At 48.3% G+C, this 23,698-nt stretch overlaps 1 protein-coding gene and 1 long non-coding RNA gene across 24 annotated transcripts in view; one reads left to right on the plus strand and one right to left on the minus strand.

The window, feature by feature from the left end:
• Positions 1-23,698, minus strand: part of AOPEP (aminopeptidase O (putative)) — a 428,322-nt gene that overhangs the window by 212,178 nt on the left and 192,446 nt on the right. For 19 of the 23 annotated variants that reach the window (XR_010148921.1, XR_008537134.1, XR_008537133.1 and 16 more), the window contains exons 6-7: positions 16,361-16,550; positions 11,997-12,103 (exon numbers count right to left, since the gene is read on the minus strand). The exons of the other annotated variants lie outside the window; for them this stretch is intronic. Coding sequence is in view for 9 of the 19 variants with exons in the window: in XM_016961205.3 (XP_016816694.1) it covers positions 11,997-12,103; positions 16,361-16,550 (297 nt within the window). In the remaining 10 variants the exon portion in view is untranslated. The remainder of the gene's footprint in view (positions 1-11,996; positions 12,104-16,360; positions 16,551-23,698) is intronic. 23 annotated transcript variants of the gene reach the window in all.
• On the plus strand, positions 2,766-6,635 carry LOC107976724 (uncharacterized). Its single transcript, XR_001720896.3, has 3 exons — positions 2,766-2,806; positions 3,908-4,083; positions 5,432-6,635. It is a non-coding gene; the product is annotated as an uncharacterized LOC107976724 (long non-coding RNA).

Here is a 23,698-nt window from a genome sequence, read left to right on the forward strand (position 1 = left end):
GAACTCCTGACCTCAAGTGATCTGCCCGCCTCGGCCTCTCAAAGTGCTGAGATTACAGGCATGAGCCACCACACCTGGCCCTGACAATATTCATTTTAGATCCACCAAAACAGCAATTCCCTGTGATTCAACTTAACATACATGTTCTAAATGGATTGCATGTATTCATTGTATTTATTCCTCACATCCACCTATAAGGTAGAAACTATTGTGTTAATCATCCCTGTTTTACAGCTAAGGGGACTAAAGCTAAGTGTGGTTGAGTAACTCTCTCAAGGCCACACAGCAAATGTGTGTAAAGGTTGAGTATCCTTTATCCAAAATATTTGGAACCAGAAGTGTTTCGGACTTCCGATATTTTTGGATTTTGGAATATTTGCATACAAATGAAATATCTTGGTGATGGGACCCAAGTCAAAATACAAATTTATTTATGTTTCATATATAGTTGGTCCTCCCAATCCTCAGGTTCTCCATGCTCGGATTCGATCAGCTGCAGATTCAACCAACCTCAGACTGAAAATATAGTACTCCAGGGATGCGGAACCCCCAGATACAAAGGACCAGCTTTCTGTTTCCTCAAGTTCCACAAGGCTGACTATGCAACCTGAGATTTTGGTATGGGGGCAGTCCTGGAACCAATGCCCCGAGGATACTGAGTACCTTTTATACACATAGCCTGAAGGTAATTTTATACATTATTTTAAATAATTTTGTATATGAAGCAAAGTTTTGACTGGGAGCCACCATCACATGAGAGCAGGTATGAAATTTTCCATTAGTGGTCATGTTGTTGCCCAGGAAGTTTTGTTCAGATTTTCATATTAGAAATTCTGAACCTGTAGTAGAGTCAGAACTCATCCAGGCAGCCATTCTCATAAACCCCATCCCACCATCCCGGGTCAAGACCAAGGGCGGATGAGCTCTGGAGTGGAGCTCAATCCATATCCTCAGATGATGCCTCCCTAACACGAGGCAGGATCAACCAGACCTTGGCCAAGGAGGAACATGGGCTGTTGTCTTTCCCTCTTTTCAAAGACTCACAAACTTCACAGAACCCCCGAATTTAACCTTTCTTTTAATGGGTCAATCCTTATATACAATGGGGATGGCTTTACATTGTATTATTAGAAGCCTTCTTTTTTTTTTTTTTTTTTCGACACAAAGTCTCACTCTGTTACCAAGGCTGGAGTGCAGTGGCATGATCTCGGCTCACTGCAACCTCTACCTCCCAGGTTCAAGTGATTCTCCTGCCTCAGCCTCCCAAGTAGGTGGGACTACAGGCGCCTGCCACCATGCTCAGCTAATTTTTGTATTTTTAGTAGAGATGGGGTTTCACCATATTGGGCAGGCTGGTCTTGAACTCCTGACCTTGTGATCCGCCGGCCTCGGCCTCCCAAAGTGCTGGGATTACAGGTGTGAGCCACCGCGCCTGGCCTAGAAACCTTCTTTCAATCCATTTTTGATAGCTGCAAATGAACAATTCGGTCAGATCTTTAGGCCAACCAAGGTCTTCTGAACTTATGCCTCTGTTCCTCACACAGCCACCTGATTCCATCTGTTCTCTAGACTCTTTCTCTTTGATCACGTTATCCCAAACACTGGGTAATCTTCCTAGAACTCTACTTTCATTATGTCATTCTTGGAACATAAAATACCTCACCATTACCCAGAGGATCACATACGAGTTCTTCAATTTGGCATCCGAGGAGCTCCATGACTTAGCCTAGCCTTGCCTGGCCCACCTTCAATCTTACTGGTTCTTTTCGTGGCTGTCCTCTCCAGCAAGTCCATTCTCATGTTAATGTCCACATCCACAATCCATTCCTTTTTATGCCTACCAGGCTTTGCTCCTTGAACTCCTCTCCCTCTGCCTCTTCACCCATCTCAGTGGTATCCTTTCTTACTATCCCAGCTCAAGCCTCACATCCCCCCTGTAGCCCTTTCTAACTAAATCTGTCAATAGTAAACTCTCAGTTCTTAGAACTCTGAGGATGTAGCCTAGGATTACCTATCTATCTTGGGACCAGTATTTCAGCTCTCCAAATAACGTATAAAGAACCTCAGGGACAGACATCATGTCTATGAGATTCATTTTTTCAACACTCACAGAGCACCCTCTCAGTGCCAAGCACTGTGGTGCACTGAGAAACAAGACATAATCCCTAGGGACAAAAGTCTGAGGGTCAGAAGCGAGACATGTATTTGGTTGGACCATATGAAATTGTTTTTGGCCGGTCGCGGTCGCTCACGCCTGTAATCCCAGCACTTTGGGAGGCCAAGGCAGGTGGATCACAAGGTCAGGAAATCGAGACCATTCTGGCTAACACGGTGAAATCCTGTCTCCACTAAAAATACAAAAAATTATCTGGGTGTGGTGGCACGTGCCTGTAGTCCCAGCTACTCGGGAGGCTGAGGCAGGAGAATCGCTTGAACCCAGGGAGGTGGAGGTTGCAATGAGCTGAGACCACGCCACTGCACTCCAGCCTGGGTGACAGAGTGAGATTCCATCTCAAAAAAGAAAAAAGAAATGGTTTTTGTAGGGCAAAAATGGTCAAATATTGGCAATTTAATGTGGTAAACATAAAAAGAATGATCAAATCATGTAGTAAGATCAGAGAGGGACAGAGAAGAGAGCCTAGGAGTACAGAGGAGGGACAGCAGCTTACATTAGGATAGGGTCTGAGACTTTCTGGGAAGGCAATGCAATCTGTGCTGAGTCATAATGATGAGTCATAATGATATGGAATTATGCAGCAAGGCAAGGATATTCTAAATAGAGACAACATCTTTAAAAGGCATGGAGGTAAGAAAGAGCAGGCAGATGGTAGGAGCTATGACTGAACTGGGTTCCCCCAAATGTATATGTTGGAACCATATCCCCCTGTACCTCAGAATATGACTGTCTTTGGAGATAGGGCAGTTGAGGGCTTCAAGGGGTGGTTAAATTAAAATGAGGCCGTCAGGGTGGGCCTATTCCAATGTGACTAGTGTCCTTTAGGAAGAGCAGATTAAGACATACAGAGGGACACGAGGGACATGCACATGCAGAGAAAAGGCCGCTTGAGGACACAGCGAGAAGGTGGCTGTCACACTGTGGAGTGTATATTTGGTTTTTGTCCTCGTTTCCTGGCATATAATTTCTAAAATCCTCTGGATCTTCACAATTATGCCTTTGTATGCTAATGAGTTGATGGGTGGCTAGCAGCCCCTAGGTAGCTTCAGGAGGAGCTGGTCACTGGAAAGACCAAGGCAGCATTAGAGGGTTGGGACTTTCAGCCCCGCCCCCCAATCTCCGGGGAGGGGACGGGGGTAAAGACCAAGTTGACCACCAAAGGCCAATGGTTTGACGAATCATGTCTGTATAACGAAGCCTCCATAAACCCCCAAAAGGACAGGGTTAGGAGAGCTTCTGGATAGCTGAACGCAGGGAGAGGGGCACATCTGGAGAGGGCAGGGAAGCCTCACACCCCTTCCCTCATACCTCACCCTATGCATCTCTTCACCTGTATCCCTTGTAATATCTTTATAATAAAGGAGTAAATGTGAGTGTTTCCCTGAGTTCTGTGAGCTGCTCTAGCAAATTAATAAACCCAACGCGCCAGCCATGGGAACCCCAATTTATAGTTGGTTGGTCAAAAACACAGGGTAGACAACCTGGGGCGTGTGACTGGTGTCAGAGGTGGAGGGCAGTCTTGTGGGACTGAGCCCTCACCCTGTGGGATCTGATGCTCTGGACAGTGTCAGAATTAAACTGAATTAGAGGACACCCAGCTGGTGTCCACTACAGAAGTTATTGCTTGCTTGGTGTGTGGGGAAACCTCCTACACATTTGGCCACAGAAGTCTTCTGTGTTGATGGTTGTGGAGTGAGAGCAGATGAAAAACAGTTTGTTTTTTCTGCTCAGTGACTGCAAGCCAAGGAGTGAGGGCTCAGAAGAAACCAAATCTGTCAACATCTTGATCTGGGACTCCTGGCCTCCAGACTGTGGGAAGATAAATTTATGTTGGCCTTTGGTAACTTATTATGGCAGCCCGAGCTGACTACCACAGGAGGGGTCTCTGAGCTACCTGGAGGGAGAAGGTAAAGCAAAGAACGACAAGAGATGAGATGGGGGACAGAGGTGATGTGCAGGGACTTGCATGCCACACTAAGGGGCTTGAAGATTTTCCTGCAGGTGAGGGGAAGCTTTTGGAGAGTTTTAGCAAGGAGGTGGCAGAACCATGAGGTGTTTTAAGGAGAGCTCTCTGGTGGCAGCAAGGAAGGGCAAGACCAGAAGTAGAAAATAGAAAACACTTTGGGGCTGTTGGACTGCTACAAGCAAGTGGTGAAGAGAGAGACAGTGGTATTAGGGGTGGAGAAGAGGAGTTGAATTGAGGAAATCCTTAGGAGATGAAATTGGCAGTTGTTAGCAATGGCTCCCAGGGGAGGAGTGAAGGAGAGGCAGGAGCTGGAGCTCCCAGGCTCCTACCCTGTTGTGGGTGGACCTGTGCCACCAGCGATGAGTACAACACTATGGGAGGGGAGCAGATGAAGCAGGGTAGAGGGGATGATCAGTAAGAGATGCCTGTGGGGTAACCAGGAGAGATGTCAACGGGGAGTTAAGCATTCACACTTGATCTTTAGAGAGAGTGGGGCTGCCAGTGGAGACTTGGGAGCCTTTGGCTTAAAAGGGGGTATGGCCGGCCATGCCCACACCCCACCCATGTGCACACCAGCCCTTGGCATGCTCTCTGCGACTCTTCGTCAGAAGGTGGCCCTGGGGTTGCCTGAGCCTGTGAACATATGGAGCTGGAAGCACCTGGGACTGTACATTTTTCCAACCAATGAGACAAGTGCAGGGGTACATGCACCCTGGGGGTCTGCTGCCTGATGCGAACAACTGAGGGTGACCCATGCTTCCTCCAGAGTAACCCTGCATGACCTGGCCTGATGTCACGGCACCCTGGCTTGGCCTGCTCACTTCCATTTCCCTTCCCTTTCCACCTGAATTGCCATAAAGAAATACACGAGACTGGGTAATTTATAAAGAAAAGAGGTTTAATTGGCTCACGGTTCTGCAGGTTGTACAGGAAGCATGATGCTGTCACCTGCTCGGAGGCCTCAGGAAACTTACAATTATGGCAGAAGGCAAAGGGGAAGCAGGACGTCTTACATGGCTGGGGCGGGAGGGAGACAATTGGTGGAGGAAGGTGCCACACACTTTTAAATAACCAGAGCTCATGAGAACTCACTCCCTATTGTGACCACAGCACCAAGGGGGGATGGTGTTAAACCATGACAAACCACCTCTGTGATCCAGTCACCTCCTGCCAGGCCCCACCTCCAACACTGGGGATTACAATTCAACATGAGATTTGGGCGGGGACACACAGCCAACCCGTATCAGAACAATTCCTAATAAATCTCTTTCCCATACCCCTTGCATCAGGGTCTGCACCTGGAGACTCCCACCTAAGATAGGGGTTTAGATGAGACCACTCTGGGAGGACACGCGGCCGAATGTGGAGGCCCCACAGCCGAATGTGGAGGCCCCGAGGAAGATCAGCTCTGAAGACACAGGCAGGCAAAGGGCAGACCTCGAAGGAGATGGAGGAGGAATGACAGAGGGCAAGAAGAATCAGGTGAGGGACTGCCACAAAAGCCAGTGACAAAAACTTCCAGAAGAGCTGTCAACAGTACCAAACAAAGCAGAAGAGTCTCATAAGATTAAAAATAAAATTTGCTTCCATAATCTGGTGACTGTCAGGGCACAATGAGCCAAGGAAAAAACAGTTTTCCTGTACTGGTGAGAGCAGAAAGCAGATTCCAGAGGACTGGAAGTTCTTAAGAGCTGTGGGAATGGAGACAAGAAGTGTTTTGATAATTAGATGAGGGTGCAGCAGTTTAAAGGAGAGATTATTAAGGATAGGAGAGGCTGGGTGTGATGGCTCGTGCCTGTGGTCCCAGCTACTTGCGAGGCTGAGGCGGCAGGATCACCTGAGCTCCGGAGGCAGAGGTTGCAGTGAGCCGAAATCGCGCCACTGAACTCCAGCCTGGGCAACAGAGCCAGACTCTGTCTCAAAAAAAAAAAAAAAAGATGGGAGAAGTGTGAGCATAGTCAGCAGTTAGAGGGAGAAGGAGAGGGAAGGGAGGGAGGGCGGAGGACAGAGGACCGTGGGTGACGACAGAGCCAGGTCCTGGTGGAGGAGGGCCTCAGGTAGCTGGTGCACTGGGCAGGGTCCCCAGGACATTTCCGTTTTGGAGCTTCTGCCACCAAAGCAGATGAAACTGAGATTTTCCTCTCTCCTTATCAGACACTTCCTTGAAGCGTGTAAGCTTTCAATTTAAAAATAAGATGGTATATGGCTGGGCGCAGTGGCTCACGCCTGTAATCCCAGCACTTTGGGAGGCCGAGGCACGCGGATCACGAGGTCAGGAGATCAAGACCATCCTGGCTAACACTGTGAAACCCCGTCTCTACTAAAAACACAAAAAATTAGCCGTGGTGTGGTGGCGGGCACCTGTAGTCCCAGCTACTTGGGAGGCTGAGGCAGGAGAATGGAGTGAACACGGGAAGCGAAGCTTGCAGTGAGCTGAGATTGCGCCACTGCACTCCAGCCTGGGAGATAGAGCGACACTCCGTCTCAAAAAAAAAAAAATTAAATAAAATAAATAAAAATAAAAAAAGGCTTCCTATTTTAAGTGGAATGTACAGTAGGCATCATACAAATTCACAACACTTGTGGCATGCAGACTTTATTTTGGCTATGGATAGGGTTACATACTTGGGGTTTTCCCCCTATTATTAAGGGATGTTTTTGTGATCAAGGGATGAGGCATTCAGGAGGAAGGTTAGGAAAAGATGCTCGCATTTATCTAGCATTGTATCAAAGTGGAGGCAGCAGCTAAGATTAAGAGTTCCATAGACTCCTGCCTGTCAGCACCTCCTTAAAGCAATACATTTTAACGTTTTCCTCAGCAGGAGCTTGACTTTAACAATGAATCCAGAAAAAAAGAGAAGTCATAATAAATCACAAACAATAAAAAACAACAGATTTCTTCTGACCCTGCCACCTTAGCTCTTCCATCCCTGGGACCTGTCAGAGTGTGCTAACTGAAAGCACTTAGGCAGAAGCTGCCGGAATCCAGCTGCACCCTGGAGACAGGAGGCATGGTGAGCCTTTCGGAAGCTCCCATGCATCTCAGGCAAGAGCCACCACTGCTGCACGAGTCAGGAGGGGACCTTGTAGGCAGGGGATGGATGACAGGAGATAGCTGAGCAGTGGCAGGACAGAAAGGAACACTGAAATCAGACTTTGCCTGGGGAAGAGTTCTGCCCAGGGCCAGAGAGGAGATGAAGAGTCTGGGAGAGTCCTTGGGGTCTTATGTGTGGGAAAGACATCTTCAATAATTAACAAATGAAAAATGGCATGTAACCCCTAACATTTTGAAACTGAGCAAATCGTCTTGCCTCAGAAGCCTGTAGCCACATTACAGGCTCTCCAGCCAATGAAGGCTGAGAAGGCTAGGAAAACACAAGAAACCTGTTAACGAATGACTTACAAGGAAGTCAATCTCAGACAAATCTGATACAAAGGAAACACAGCAAAGTCAATCTAAGAAACATCTGGGCTGGGCGCAGTGGTTCACGCCTATAATCCCAGCACTTTGGGAGGCCGAGGCAGGCAGATCACTTGAGGTTAGGAGTTCGAGACCAGCCTGGCCAAAATGGTGAAACCCTGTCTCTACTAAAAATACAAAAATTAGCCGGGCATGGTGGCACATGCCTACAGTCCCAGCTACTTGGGAGGCTGAGGTGGGAGAATCACTTGAATCCAGGAGGCAGAGGTTGCAGTGAGCAGAGATCATGCCACTGCACTCCAGCCTGGGCGACAGAGCAAGACTCTGTCGAAAGAAAGAAAGAAAGAAAGAAAGAAAGGAAAGAAAGAAAGAAAGAAAGAAAGAAAGAAAGAAAGAAAGAAAGAAGGAAGGAAGGAAGGAAGGAAGGAAGGAAGGAAGGAAGGAAGGAAAGAAAAGAAAGAAAGAAAGAAAGAAAGAAAGAAAGAAAGAAAGAAAAGAAAAAAAGAAACATTTGATGAAACCTCATGACTCAGTGGATGTATGGAAGGCACAAATGGAAAGCTGTTCTTATAAATTACTAAAACTAGTAAGTCAGAGCCAAACAAAATTTTAGTTTTTCTCTTTTCACTTTGTTAATACTCCAGTATCTATAACCAAGAGGATGTTGAGTGTTCCTTTTTCTCAATGTCTTTTAAAATAATAAGACACATACTTCATGTGTTAAAAGAAAAAAGATGCTTGGACCAAGCATACTTTTCACCCTGACCTGTATGTCCTTCCAGAGCCCAAGATACCTGCAGGTTTTTTTGTTTGTTTGTTTTTGTATTTGTTTTAATGCAACTAAATGCTCTCAGTTCCCTGAAGACAGGAATATGGTATAGGGAACCGAGAAGAGTTTCCGTCCCTGGGTTTAAATCCCTGTTCTCTTCTTTATCAGCTAGAGGAGGTTAGACACGTTATTCAGTCTTTCTGAGCCTTGGTTCTTTATCAGCTAGAGGAGGTTAGACGCCTTACTCAGTCTTTCTGAGCCTTGGGCTATTGAAGTGGAGACTGTTAACCTGCCAGCAAGAGAGGTGAGGAAGGACTGGCCACAGAGGCAGAGGGAACTCAAGGAGAGTAAGACACACAGAAGCCAGGAGGAGAAAGTGCTTTAAGAAGAAAGTGTTTTTAGGAGAGAGTGGTCAAACATGTTGAACAGTGTGGCAAAGATCTCAAGAGAAGCTTCCACTATGTCCGCCAACATGTGGAAACCTATCAAGACATAAAGCCAGATTTTTACGTTGTTATGGCTCATCATTTCAAGACCATGGGGCATCTTGAAAGAAAGAACAAGATAGCATCTGATTGTTTTTAAGGGACTTCTTTCCCAAGGTCTCATTGAAAACAAAATCTGAAAACAAATTTTTACAAGTCTGGTTCTTCCTTTTACTTTCAATAATTTCCAGGTTCTCTGTGTCCATTTAAGGGAGAATTCTAGGGGATGGGAGTAAACGAAACCTAGACTATATAATTCAGGGCAGGTTCGGAAACATTTCCTCCTCATTGTAAGTACATCTGATAACAATATTTTCCTTACTGATGTGCAATAAGCCTTTCAAATGCAGTCAATTCATAGTTAGCCTAAATTTAGGCAAACAAAATTTCTGAATACTAAGACAAAGAAAAGCAAATGCCATAAAAAGCTGTCTAGCACAAAGGTCTAAAAATACTAGATTGTTCTCCCAACTCCACACACAAAGGAAAAGATCTTGGCCATCAGAAGCTCGGTTGACTCAGGCTCCAGGGAAGCCAGAGATGAGGCCCTCCTCATGTGTGAACTGACTTCGCAGGGTGCAGTCTAACTTGCTTACAAGTTGGAAACACAGTTCACCAAAACTCACATTCACTGAGATGCCCCTACCCCACTGAAGGATTATGGTTATGCAGAACCAAAGGGATCAAAGGGACTAAGAGACGTAATGGAAATGACCTCTTAGGTGGAGGGACTGAGCCTTTAAGAGGTGAAGGGATTTGCACAGTGAGGCAGCTCGCAGGTAAGCATGCTCCTGGGCGCCCTACCTGAAAGCAAACCTCTCTGGCCCTCATGTCCCTCTGCTACCTTCCCAGTCCCACTTCCTGGGCCAACACACCCCCTCTCACAGAGCCTACAGTCACCAGCCCCGCTTCCTGACTTCCCATGATGCCCCTGTCCACTTCAGCCTGACTTCCTTCTCCACCACCCATGTAGTCCCGCTTCTCTCTCTTTCGCCCCTCTTCATCCCCCAGGCAGCTTCCAACATCGGCCACTCCCACCTGCTTGCCTCAGCTTCTTTTCTGGCTTCCATGGCCCCTAGTGCCCTGGTTTTCTCTGGGGAAACACATAATGGTTTCCCCAGAATCCTCTGTTGGCTCCCCCTCTTCCTCCTGACCTCTTCTCTCACTTTCCTCTCTCTCTGAGGATTTCACTGTGTTCAAGATTTAAAGGGTTTTATAGGGTGAATGTTCCAGTCTCTCCAGTGAGCTCCTGAATTGCAATCTCCAAAGTTCATAATATTGAATATCTATTGGTCATCACAAACTTAACACATGCAAAGCTGGAAACTTCATTTTCCTTCCAAGCTCCTCCCCATGTCTTTACCATCACACAAATGGGATCACCATCTACCCAACTGTCCAACTCAAAAACCTCAAAGTCATTCTGGATACACTCATTTTCCTCTTCTCCACATTCAATCAACCAAAGACCTGCCCATTCCACAGCCAAAACACATTTCAAATAGGTCTGCGTCTTGCATCTGTCACAGGCACTCCAGGGCCTCTTGCATGGACTACTGCAAGGCTGCAACCATTCTCCTGGCTTTCCATCGGCTGCCTGTGGTGCTCTCCACACAGCAGCAGAGCAGCACTGTCCAAATACTGAGCAGATCATACCACCTTCCTGCTGAAGGTCCTGGAGCAGCTTCTGAAGAACTTGGGGAAAGACTCGTGTGACCTGGCTCCTGCCTGCCTCTCTTGGCCCCAGCCCTCAGTCCCTTTTCCAGCCACACTGCCCTTCTTTCTGTCCCTAAGGCACATGAAGGCCTTTCCCACCTCAGGCAGGCTATGCACAAGGCAGCTCATTTTCAGAGAGAAATTCCCCACCTCCTTATGCGCCGCCGTCCAGTTAGTATGGACATCACCGAGTGGTCTGCTCACAGTGCTGCGCACCACCTGTGACCGGCCGGTACCTGTAGCCATGTCCCTGCTAAGTGGAAGCTCTGTGAGAGCAGGGGCCATGTTCACTTTGGCCATAGGAGTAGCTGTCCTGCCTGGATCAATCAGCATTGGCCAAGAGAAAAGATGCTGGAACAATGGCTTTGGGGCGGGAACACAGGTCTCCTGGCTCCTGGCCCGCTCCACTTCCCTCCGCTAGATCTCCTTTCCGAAACAATGGATGAGTCAACTTGGGAGTCCGCCTTAGCGTGCAAGCACAGGGAACTTTGCTGTGGGAAGGGTGCAGCTTGCCACACCCCAGCATTCTGCAGTGCTGCACAAAAGTCCCAGCCAGCTCCCTCCCTGGGGTGCATTTGCGTTAGGCTTCAGTCACAGTCAGGCGAAGTGGGGGTGTTCATTTAAAAACAAACAACAACAGCAGAACCGTCCAAGGCAGGCCTCTGCCTGGGAAAGTAGATGGGCCTTCAGGGCGGCCATCTAAGAATGGGCGAGGAGAGGAGCAGTTCCTGGATGGCCATCCCTCCCCACCTGTTTGATGGCAGATTACAAACATCTGACTCTAGTGGAAGAGGAGGGGAGGTGATGGAACCTCCTGTTGCCATAGCAACCACAGTGCTCCCGGAGCCTAGGTACCAGGTTTCAGATAAACATTTCACAAAGAAAAGGAGCAAAGCAGAGAGGGACAAACGTGGAAAAATGGCATGAAATAATCCTGCACATGCCACAAGCCACAGTCTACAAACAAAACTCAGGAGCTGGCCATGGAATCCTGCTGCACAGGGGAGCAGCAGAGGCTTCCTGCTGGGCTACGATGAAAACAAAAGGGCCCATTGACACATACATCTGTGACCACTAAACACTTAGGAATCAATATTTTCCTAAAGATTTTTTTCCCCTTTGGCTTTATAGGGTTACTGTCTGCCAGGCTGCCAAACCCCAACCCTCGCCACGTCTGCAGCCACCACATAAAGTGACTGTTAGAACTTCAAACGAAGGATCTGACCCCTGGAAATGGCCTCATGCTAGTTTTTTCCTAAACAGTCACCAGGAAAATGTCGGAAGGCAAATCGAAACGCACACCCTGAAAGACTTAGAACATAACCATCACATCTTGGGGACAAGAAGCCCACCCCAACTTAATTTAAAAAGGAAACACAGCAGATGTCATCAGTTGGCAGGGAGGTGTCTTGAAGGGAAGAAGGAGGGGAATGAGAGGGCTGTGGATCACCATGCAGCTTTACCTTAACACCTGCATCTCCTCGGGGGAGCATTGCATCTCGTCCTGGAGGCGACGCCAGCGCAGACAAGCCCTCAGCTCCTGCTGCTCCCGGGCCTCATGGGGGGCCAGCTGCTCAGCCACAGACACACAGACACAAAACACAGTCACTGTTGTGGTCCTGGTGCAATGGCTCACTTTGTTTCAATGGGGGACAATATAGCCTGCCCCTGCTCTCACCTTGCTTCCATCAGAAACCTAAAGGCCACTGGAGCCTCTTAGTGCCTAAAACAAAAAACCAACCGTGCACGCTCGCTTGTGCTGCTGGCAGTGGAGCTGGGCCTGCTGTTTGGCGGAGGTCGCCTTGTTCTGGAACCCACCCATCCCACCGACACACACCTGGTCTGGAGAGAGTGGGCTTCCCTTGGGACCACTTCCACTTTGATCTGTCCTCTTTTCCTGCTTTGTCTTTCTGCACAGGATGGGGAAGGCCCCACCGTTCACCTCCGATTTTCCCCAGCCCTCAATTTTGTTAAGGACTGTTTCCAGCGGGGCCTGCTAATGCAACCCAGATGATTCTGTGTGCACATAACTAGAAGTGCTGCCTGGACTCACTCTGGGGGAGGGGAGGCCAGCACACTCTGCCCTACTGAGTCAGAACCAGCTGCCGTCCCATGGTGTGCTCACTAGGCCACACAGCCCCGACCTCTGTGAGAGAAGGCAGCAGAGCACCCACTGCGGAGGGAAGACATCTATCCACGGGTGTTTCTGGAAATCAAACTTTCCTGATAATTAGTTCAACAGATATTTACTGAGTCTCTGCTAGGCCATGGGGACATTACAGACAGGGCCTGGGGCAGCAGCCAGGGGAGGGAGAGATGGGCAGGAACACTAATATCAGAGAGCAGGTGACGGGAGAGGTGAAGGGAGAACCCAGATGCCCCCTTGCCCACCAGGGCTTCCTGAGGAGGTGGTGGTGACAGCACTGATCCTCAGGGAAGGAGGAGTCAGCCGGGGAGGAGGGATTTCGGGAAGAGCACTTGCAAGGCACGTCGGGCCAGGCAAGTGTGTGATGTGCTTAGAGAATGGCAAGGCATATGGTCACGCCTGGAGCAGACTACCATTCTGGGAGGGAGCAAGGCGCAGGGAAGCTGTCAGAGGCCAGACGATCCTCAGACCCCATGTGCCTGCTGTTATGGACTAAATTGTGTCTCCACAAAATATACGTGTTGAAGGCCTTACCCCGGTGTGACTGTATTTGGAGATAAGGCTTTCAAGGAGGTCATTAAGGTTAAGTAAGTCATGAGTGGGGCCCTAATCCTACAGGGCTGGTGTTCTTATAAGAAGAGGAAGAGCCAATAGAGCGTACTTTCTCTCTGCATGCACAGAGGAAAGGCCATATGAGAACGCAGAGAAAAAGCAGCTCGTGGCCATCTGCAAGCCAGGAAGAGTGAGGGGCCTCACCAGAAACCAACCCTGCTGGCACCTTGGTCTCGGACTTCCAGCCTCCAGAACTGTGAGGAATAAACGTCTGTTGTTTAAGTCACCCAGTCTCTGGTATTTATTATGGCAGTCCAAGCAGACTAATATGTCTGTGAAGGCATTTAGACTTTCTCCAGGTTGATGACAAGTTACACCATCCAACCTTGCGACTGACTCGATTCACAAATCCCTGCGGATGCCTCTCTGAGTCAGGAAGGTGGTCTCCATCTCCTTGTTGAGATTTCACATGTCCCCCGCAACCCACCCCCGGCCCCACCATGCTTTCTACTGCTCAGTGCTGCAGAGCACAGTCTCCCAGGCAGCAAAGTGACCCCGGTGACCCCTGTCACCCTGTATCCTCATGCCCTGCTCCCTGGTGGGGCCTGCTGGCCAGGAGTACCTGGGAGATGGCACACCCACCCCTGCCCCACAGGGCACTCCCCCACTCCCTGGACGGTCTGAGGCAGGCACTCGCCAGGGCCAGCAACAGCCCAGTCTCACGCTTGAAGGGAGAGGTCAGCCTGGCGGACTTGCTCTGGAAATGTTTCAAACTTTGTGCTGGAATCTAGAATGGCAATTTTGCCTCAGAGGTGTTCATGTTTTCGCATCTCGAAGAGTTACTGCATGTACCTCCAAGGATGATGAGGGGGCTGACTCCTATCATGTTAAGGGAAAAGAGCAACAGAGCAAGCTCAGCTCCTGCTGTCCCTTTAGGCTCACAACAGAAGCCACCGCCTCCACAAAGGCTTTCCAGGCCCGCCCAGACCTGTCCTCTCCTACCTCGGAATTCTGACAATATTTGGTGTTTACTTCTTTATGTAAACTTATCAGTCAAGAGGCAGGACCAAGCCAGCAGACTAAGGAGTGGCCTCCTAGAAGTCTAGGCAAAGGGAAGGGTAAGGAGGAGCACTCTTTGGAGATGCAGGAGATAAAAACTGGAGGTGCCATGATCAGATGCCTGGAATGCACCACAATTGCCAGGACCAGCGCAAATCTGAGAGTCTCAGAAGGGAGGCACTCCAGGGAAGAGATGGTGATAGAGGCACGTTCATATTAAACCCCTGCTGAATGCCTGTGTGTAAGACGGAGGGAAACAAAGAGGAAGGGAACAGGTATTTCTTGTGCATTCTCCACGTGTCAGGCACTGTGCTAAGCTCATTCACACCTGATCCCATTCACCCTGCAAGCTTTGGCATTCTTATATCCATTCTACAAATGAGGAAACGGAGGCTTGGGGAGGCTACCTAACCTACCTATACTCACAGAGCCGATGAATGGCAGAGCCAGGACTGGAAGTCTGTCTGACTCAGACCCCAGAGCCTTTTCTGTATCTATCATGTGGCCTCTCCTCACAGGACTCCATGTGGCAGGGGACACTGATGTGCACACTGCTGGGTCCACGGCCAGGGTATGAAAAGCAAGACCCAGCTCCAATTTAAAGCAGGTATAGTCCAGGTGTGAGGATAAGGAAATGACACAGTAGAAGGAAAAGAAAAAATAAAATAAGTTTAAAAAGGTAAGCACCAAGTATTGTGGGAACCCACAGTGTGTAGGAGGGTAGTGTTGAATTGTGAGCCGGGTAATCAGCCTGGGCTAGCTAGAGAAGGTGACCTCCAGCTGGTTAGTGAAAAATAAATAAGATTTCAACAGACAAAGGACCTTGAACAATATCATGCAGGTATGCACAAACTTGGGAATTTTGGAAAATGCCAAATAGTCCAGTGTATAAGGGACAGAGATGACAGGGGGAAAAAAGTGACCTAAACATTAGGAACTTGAGGCTGGGCGCGGTGGCTCACGCCTGTAATCCCAGCACTTTGCGAGGCCAAGGTGGGCGGATCACGAGGTCAGGAGTTCGAGAACAGACTGGCCAATATGGTGAAACCCCCGTCTACTAAAAATACAAAAATTAGCTGGGCATGGTGACATGTGCCTGTCATCCTAGCTACTCAGGAGGCTGAGGCAGAAGAATCGCTTGAACCCAGGAGGTGGAGGTTGCAGTGAGCCAAGATCGTGCCACTGCACTCCAGCCTGGGCGACAGAGCTAGACTCCGTCTCAACAACAACAACAACAACAACAACAACAGGAACTTGAAAGTAAGCACGAAGCAGCTTAGTTGCTTATGATCCTCATTGGAACTGGTGGCCAATGCTTTAAGGTAGAGGTTGCAAACTGGAAGCGTGTGCACCAGGTCTGGCTTCTGGGTATGTTTGTCTTGCGTGGTATTTTTTAAATTAGTAAACTTCACATAAAAGTCCAGAATTATAAATTACCTTAAAAAACTAATAGTGTAGGTTATACTGAGCCCTCCTTCCTTCACCATGACAATTGGTTAGAGCTGAGTAGCTGCTGTCAGTTTGCCACAGTTCTCACCATTCCCTAATCTATACCACCCCTGCTTCATTCTTCATTCACTACTTGTGAGCAGACATCTGAGATGACTCTGGATTTATGTTTTAATCTCTTTATTTAAAACACACACACACACACACACACACACACTGCACACACACAAGTCACCACAATCACAACCACAAAGAAGTGCTTGAGTATGCTATAGCATGACCTTTTCTTCACATCTCTGCTCAAATATCTCCTTATCAGGGAGGCCTTCTCTTACTACCTTCTAAAATAGGACCCGCTGCCCCTCTATGGGTCTCATTTCTCTTTACAGTACTCCAACACTTGACCCATTAATGATTCACTTGTCTGCTCTCTCTCCCATCTCTAGATTGTAAATGCTGTGGGGAGCAGGGGCTTCCCTCTCTTATTTATGCAGCCATCTCCCCAGCAAAATTTGTGCCTAGTGCATAGTAGGCCCTCAGTCCATAGCTGTTGGGTTAGCAAATGACCAGAAATGGAATTTGACTCTGGGTAGTGAAATGCTTAGGGTCACTTTAACCCACCTGCTGTGCTGTGGCCCAAAACACATCCTCCAAGTGAGTGGCGAAGCCTTCACTCAGCCACTCCTCTGTCCAGTCTCGGGCCCCGATGGCTAGGCCAAACCAGGCATGGGCAATTTCATGGCAGAGGCGGGTCCCACAGAGATGGTTCCCTCCCGTCAAGATGCTCTGAGAGAGGAACATGATGTGTGGGCTGTGGATAATGGGGGAGAAAATGCACAGAGTCTTGTTAGAGCCTGTCCTCATGGCCATCCGATGGGGCAGCTTTCCTAGCCTGGCAAGCCTGTTATTATCATGTGCATGCTAGATCATTACAGATAGGCTTGCGGCTTAGATGCTTTCAGACATAAATAAAGTGGCAGTTTATGTTTCTGGCTGTAGTTCAGGTGGCCGTTTCTGCCAAGCAGTTTTCTCCATCATCAAACGGCTATTACCTGTAATAAGTAACCTGCACCAAAGTTTTACACTCAAAACAAAAATTACAAGGCAATGGAAGCATTTACTCTGAAATCTGGACTGTAAAAGAAGAGCAGGTGTGACAGTGTGAAGCCTAAGCTGTCAGGAGAGTGATCAAAGAAGACCCTTCATCCAAAAATCTGAGCAGCTTACAAACAAATTGAGAAGTCATGCAGAAGGACAGAAAAAGCCAAGAAGAATGGAGCAGAAAATGTTCCATTCTGCACGGGGAGCTGGCTATGATGTTAACAAACGAGCAGGTGCCGGGGATGGCTGAAGTTTCCAGGAGGCCCGAATAAAGGCCGAGACCATGTAAGGCCAAGCTTTTCCGTCATATCTGCAAGTGCTTATAGAATCACATGACAGAACAAAATTATGCTGACAGAAAGAAGGCAGGGAGTTATCCCACCCAGGTGTGCAAATGGCCCCAGGACTGGCACCAGACAGGGAGATTTATCTAATCTCATTTTCCATACCTTGTGTTAAAACCCAAAATATCACCATTAAAACTGCATAGGTGGAATGGGAAGAAGGGGAGCTGACGAAAGAGGCCCATCAAATATCTTCCATGCCTCCTCCTTCAGCAATTATCCTTTTTCCAGGACTTGTTTACAGTCTTCCTAATGAAGAATTTGCCCTTAAAAAATCTCTCCTCCATCAGTTGAACAAAAACAGTTGTGAAACCTTCCAAATTAGGAAACTGTACACACCGGTTCCTCCCTTCAAAAGTCATTTGTTTGCTATCATGTCGGCTTGGCACAAGCCAAGACTGCTCGCAGGTTTTTCTTCCACTCCCACAGCCACCATTAGAGAAAACCCCACCTCGAGTTCCCTTACACAACATCACCCATTCACCTCAGAGAGCTCAACTGCAATCATGGTAGTCATGTCTGCCAAAACAGACAGCTTTCATGTGAAGTAATAACAGGGCAGGCATGCAAATGAAAAAGCATCTGCCAGGTGCTCTGAAGAGGACACCAGAAACCCCAGAAATTACAAGTGGAGTTGGGGCACTCAGGATAAAGGGGTGCGATGCAACAGGCACCAACAGTATTGTTCAGAGCACTAACTCAGGGGGAAAAAAAAAAAAACAAGGAAGGAAGGAAGAAACTGAGAGACACAGGAACTAAACTCCCCTAACTGAGAAAGTCACCCCGTTGAGAAGACAAACTGTGCAACCTGGCATTTTCAAGTAAATGGCTCTGGCATGTGCAATGCTACAAAGAAAAGCCACAGAAATGTACCAAGTAAATAACATTCCAGACATACTGCTGGCAGCACTTCACCCTTTGGGCTAAAACAAGACAGAAGTAACTTCAGGCCTTATAAACAGGCTGGAGGGCAAGCCTGCGTGGGCAGAGTCTGCAGCCAGAAAGACAGACACGCACGTCCTTACAGAGACTGGAGGGCGGACTCCAGCCAGGAAGCTTCCACGAGCGGATGACTGCGAAATCGCTCTAAGACTATTCATGAAGAAAAAGCCTCCACTGTCCAGGGACCTGCCTGCTCTTCTGTCCCAGTGTGGAAGCCTCACCAGGGCCCATTTATGCAAATATAAAAGTCTGCGAGGGCCTGAAGGAATGCACAATAGCAGCTGTGGGGAGGGTGGGTGGCACTTCTTTCTCCCACCCTTTCATTTTTTCCCCTTGAGCAGTCCTTGTTGTCTGCACCACACTTCCCTCCCCACCCTTCAATGTTCTGGAGACACCACCCCGGCCTCAGTCCATCTTGTTGGGCTTGGGACAGGCCCCAGCGTTGCCAGAATTCCACCTAAATTTCCCCTTCCCATCTTCAATCCTTTCTTCTGAGTCGGGGGTAAATGTACTTCCTACTGTCCTCTGAGGGAGGCCAAGTCTGAACATCCTGCCGGCTCAGAAGGAAGGGCGTTTAACCGTATAAATGACCCCACTATCTGCGGAAAACATGACCTTCTCCCTGAAAAGCAATTTTCCGGCTGGGAACCTGAATCGAAAGCCTCCGGGGCCCGTTTGGCCCTCTAAGGTTGGGTTTGACATACTGGATACTCTGGGGCTATTTCCCTATGAAGGAAAAGGCTTCTTTTTAAAACTAAACCAAAAACATGGAGTAAGGTTTTGATAACCTTTCTCAAAGGCTGTTAACAAAATCCTGACATAAAAGGACCAACGGAATATTCTTTCAAGGAGAATTTCCTTCCCTCCCTTGGGCCCTAAATGTCTGAACATCTCATGTTAAGTAGATTTAACCTCTTTTTTTAGATTGCTTTTCTTCAACAGTGAGTGAAGAAAAGTAATTCTCTTTAGCTCACTTCAAGGAATAATATTAAGTATTTCTGTCCCAACAGGTAATCTACCCATGTCCACCCACAAAACAGAACAGACCTGTAAAACACTGCACTCCTACCTCAGCCTGGACTCAACAGCCCAGCCCGGCTCCTCCTCATCCCTGCATTCTTGGAACTGTGCTCATGGTCCGAGCTGGCCTGCCGGCGATCAGTCTTCCCCCTGACAAGCCTCACTGGAAAACTGTTTCTTTTTTTCCCCTTGAAAGGGTCTGTGTCAACTGCCTCTACAAATGCCAGACTGTCGATTCATCACCATTACAGAGAATGGAAGATAATCACTTCAATGACATCTTCATCCTAAAAACGTTTCTTTCTTGTCTTTTTTTTTTTTTTTTTTAATCACAGAGTTGATTATTTTTCCCAAATAAGAGATGGGCAGGAAAGTGATATTTCAAATCTCAAAAAACACAAGCCCTCTTGCTTCTATTCCCCACCATAAATTCTTTTTGGCTCCAAGTGGTGGAGAAGAAGGAGGTGGCAGGCAGGGGTGGCCTGCAGCCACACTCCCGTGTTGTCATTCTTCCCCAGCAGACCACCTCTGGGGCTGCCTCCTCCACAGAGGCCAAGCGTATTGCATGTCTGCCGCCTTGCCCCTCGAGATTAAAAATATCATGTCTGGTCTGAAAACACTTTCTCAAGGCTGTTCCTGAACACTACCTACCCACCCAGATTAGAAGACTGCGTCTGTTAATCTAAAACATGTTTCTAGCAGAGGAGGAAGGAGTGCCTTCATTACTCCCAGGAGCTGCTCCCATCCTTCGGGAGGAATTCAATTTGGAGCGGAAATGGAGAATTTCATCAGATCTTAAGTAGGAGCTGGTGTTTGATTTATTTGTGCTTTTTCCGTGGAGCCCTGACCAGCATGGCCCATCTTGCTGTGGGTGGAGCGACCCAGCACTCGGCGGCCCTGGCTAGATGCTGCTGCCACAGCAGGTTCCAGCAGGCTGCAGGGGTAGAAGGAACCCAGAGGACGGGAAATTGCTTGCCCTTAAGGACAAGAAGAGCCCCCAGGCCACCCCTCCCATTTTACAGGAGCAGACCCCAATTCCCCTCATGGAGAGCAAGTTTACTTTTTTTTTTTTGAGACGGAGTTTCACTCTTGTTGCCCAGGCTGGAGTGCAATGGCACGATCTCAGCTCACCACAACCTCAGCCTCCCAGGTTCAAGCGATTCTCCTGCCTCAGCCTCCTGAGTAGCTGGGATTACAGGCATGCGCCACCACGCCCTGCTAATTTTGTATTTTTAGTAGAGATGGGGTTTCTTCATATTGGTCAGGCTGGTCTCAAACTCCCAACCTCAGGTGATCCGCCCGCCCCCTCTCAAACTCCCAACCTCAGGTGATCCGCCCGCCTCAGCCTCCCAAAGTGCTAGGATCACAGGCATGAGTCACTGCGCCTGGCCGCAAGTTTACTTTTCACACAGATCCTTGGGAGGCATCATACAGACTTACATTTATCAAGCTGGTACTTCTTATGGATTCAACGCTTTTCACAATTTCAACATGTGCAGCCCAATATCCCATGATAGAGACGAAGGGGGAACCAGGCTCCTTGCCCTCTAAAGTCCAGCAGGATAGTTCTAAGGGTCTTATAATCATAAGCAGCAGCTTCTGCTTGTGTGACTTCATTACTTGCTAATTTAAACTGGACAAGTGAAACCGTAGACTCGTAGTAGCCTGGGGCCATCTGAAAGGGAGACAAACTGTCGCTCCGCCCCTCTTAGGTTCATAGCCTGTCTTCTCTTTCCTTCATCAGGTGTGAAGTGATGTATGTCAACACTCTCACCTACACATTTACAAGCCGAACCCTCAGCCCCTGCCCCTTCTTCTAAACGAAATCCCTTAGTCCCTCTCCTGGACGCAGCCTAACGTAGGAGATGCTTCTGTAGTCCTGAAGCCAAAGTGGGGGGGTGGCCCAGACAGCCTGGCAGGACCCTCCTTCCCTCTGGCCCTGAGACTGCGTGGGAGGGAATCAGCATCTTCCGCTTTCCTCATCTGGCACCCACCCGACTGCAGTGTGTATCTTTAAACGGGAGGCTGAGGAGATGAGGGGATAGTCTTCTGGGGATATGGGACCTTCAGTAGCCTAAAGTGGAAACCAGTTCCAAAAACTTGAAGCAAACTTGCTACATCTGATCAATGTGTAAGGGGATCTGGGTTTGAAAGAAAGGCTTAAGGTTAGAAGTGTTTTCTTAAAAATTCTGAAAAACTTTGGGAGGCTGAGGTGGGCAGATCACAAGGTCAGGAGTTCAAGACCAGCCTGGCCAATATAGTGAAACCCTGTCTGTACTAAAAATATAAAAAATTAGCCGGGTGTGGTGGCAGGTGCCTGTAATCCCAGCTACTAGGAGGCTGAAGCAAGAGAATGGCTTGAACCTGAGAGGCGGAGGTTACAGTGAGCTGAGATTGCACCATTGCACTCCAGCCCAGGCAACAGTGCGAGACTCCGACTCAACAACAACAACAAAATTAAAATTTAAAAAAAAAATAGTAAAACATCCACTCATTTGCCTAAATGAATTTTGACTCAAATGTGACTACGGCAGAGAGACTGAGGAAAGCCCCAGGGCCACATTCCTTATTCTTGTACCCAAACATCTTCTCCTTCTGAAGACTGACTGCTCAGTGTTTGCTACGTGCCAGGCACTGTATTTTACACATGCCATCTCATTGCTCTACCCCACAACCTCAGGATGTTACTATTATTCAATTTCATTATCTCATTTTACACGTGAGGAAAGTGGGGTACAGAGAGGCAGACTGACTAGCCCAAGGTCACACAGCTGGCAAGCAATAGAGCCAGGACTGGAGCTCACACAGTCTGGACTCTAAAGCCTCACTCTGATCCACTCTGCCCAGTGTCACTGGGTTTAGACCTGTGGCTTCTGGGCTCCCGTCCCTCTGTGCCAGCTCAAGCCCATGGGCTTCATGCTCACTACTCTCCCAGGAGCTCTGTCTTCAGGAGGCACCAATGGGAAGCTATCAACCACGTCCTGAGACCTCTGTTCCCTCAATCTACATCATAGCCAGAACTGGCCCAAGGTGAGCAGGCCTCCTCCTAGTGAAAGGAAGGTAAGAAATAAGGGTACAGAGGCCATAGGGGGGCATCACTACTCCACTGTTGATGCCCCTGAAGAGCAATGCCTACTTCCTCATAACCCTGTCCTACGCTGGGAGTCCCCAGTGGGTCACAGGGGCATGTGTTAGACAAGCCCTTACAAAGGTACTTAGGTCAGTCCCCAGGAGGGTGACACACAAGTCTACCTCTCCCTGGTCTCCACCTCTCACCTATATTTGCTAAAGCCTGGTATTCTTTTCAAGTAGAGATGGTTTAAAGCAGGTCACAAACTCAAAGAGCTACAGGAGGCAAGAAGATAACAAAATTAGGGCCGTAGAGAATGAGATGGGGAAACAGATAAAAAGATGAGGGAAGTAGACAAGGAAAGAAGCAGAGAAAGGAGCTGGGGGAGCAGATGAGGGAAATAAAGATGGAGATGAAGGAAGCAGATAGAAAGATGAGGGAAGAAAATAAGATGAAGGAAGCTCATTACAAAAGAGGCCAACAGGCTGAGGGTAGCAGATATAGGTAACAAAAGGAGGGAGACAGACAAAATAGGAAGGACAGACAACAAAGGGAAGGATGCAGAAGACAAGCTGGGGAGGCAGCTAACAAGATGAAGGAGAGAGAAATTGAGGTTAGGGAAGTGGCAGTGATACTATAGGGCAGTGGGCAGCTACGTCAGGGAAGCAAACAACGATGCCAAGGCTAGGAGCTCCAGCTTTATGATCTGGTTTAACTTCTAAGTGCTCTCAGAGGAGGCTTATGGTTTCATGTCACATGGAGATGTAAATGACGGATACCTGGATCCTAGCAAGGTTCAAGGTGGGTGCTCATGGGGGGCAGGGAAAGGCTCCAAAGCACAGCACAGACGACACTGGGGAGGAGAGAGGCATGAGGGCGGAAGGGGAGGCTGGGGACACAAAACACTGTAGCCAGCTTCACCATTTGCTTTAGCGTTAGCTGTGGCCTATTGCTAGCAGGAAAAAGAGCATGGCAATGACAAAACATGGAGACCACCTTGAGTCTAGGAAACACAGAGACCACCTCTGGCTCAGTGGCAGCTCTGCAGACCATACAGAAGGCTCAGCTACTGACCAGCAGAGCAGCGGATACATCCCTTCTGACCCCAGGGCAACACATCCCGAGAGAACGTTGTGGAGACCTCAGCCCTGCATACAGAACAGGGCAGCACTGCTGTCTGACTCTCAGGAGTTGGCCTCACCTGCCTCAGCTGCTCTGCCTTAGCCCGGGGGTGGGGTGGGGGCAGGTTCTGCTGGTTATGGTCATCAAAAAAGCTGCATGTGAAAGTCTCAGGTTTCAAAGCTAAAGAATCAGAGGGAGAAACAGTATTTTATTGAGTTTTTCAACTAGATTTGGACTCCTTTCCCTCTCTCAATCTGACAGTACATGTTCTGCCTTAAACATTCCAGAATCTCATAGATGAGAACAAAAAATTTGTTTTTGAACAAATTTTGAACATTCTGTTCATTTAGTTATACATTT

The sequence above is a fragment of the Pan troglodytes genome, chromosome 11 (assembly GCF_028858775.2).
Source record: "Pan troglodytes isolate AG18354 chromosome 11, NHGRI_mPanTro3-v2.0_pri, whole genome shotgun sequence".
In the NCBI taxonomy this organism is placed as follows: domain Eukaryota; kingdom Metazoa; phylum Chordata; class Mammalia; order Primates; family Hominidae; genus Pan; species Pan troglodytes.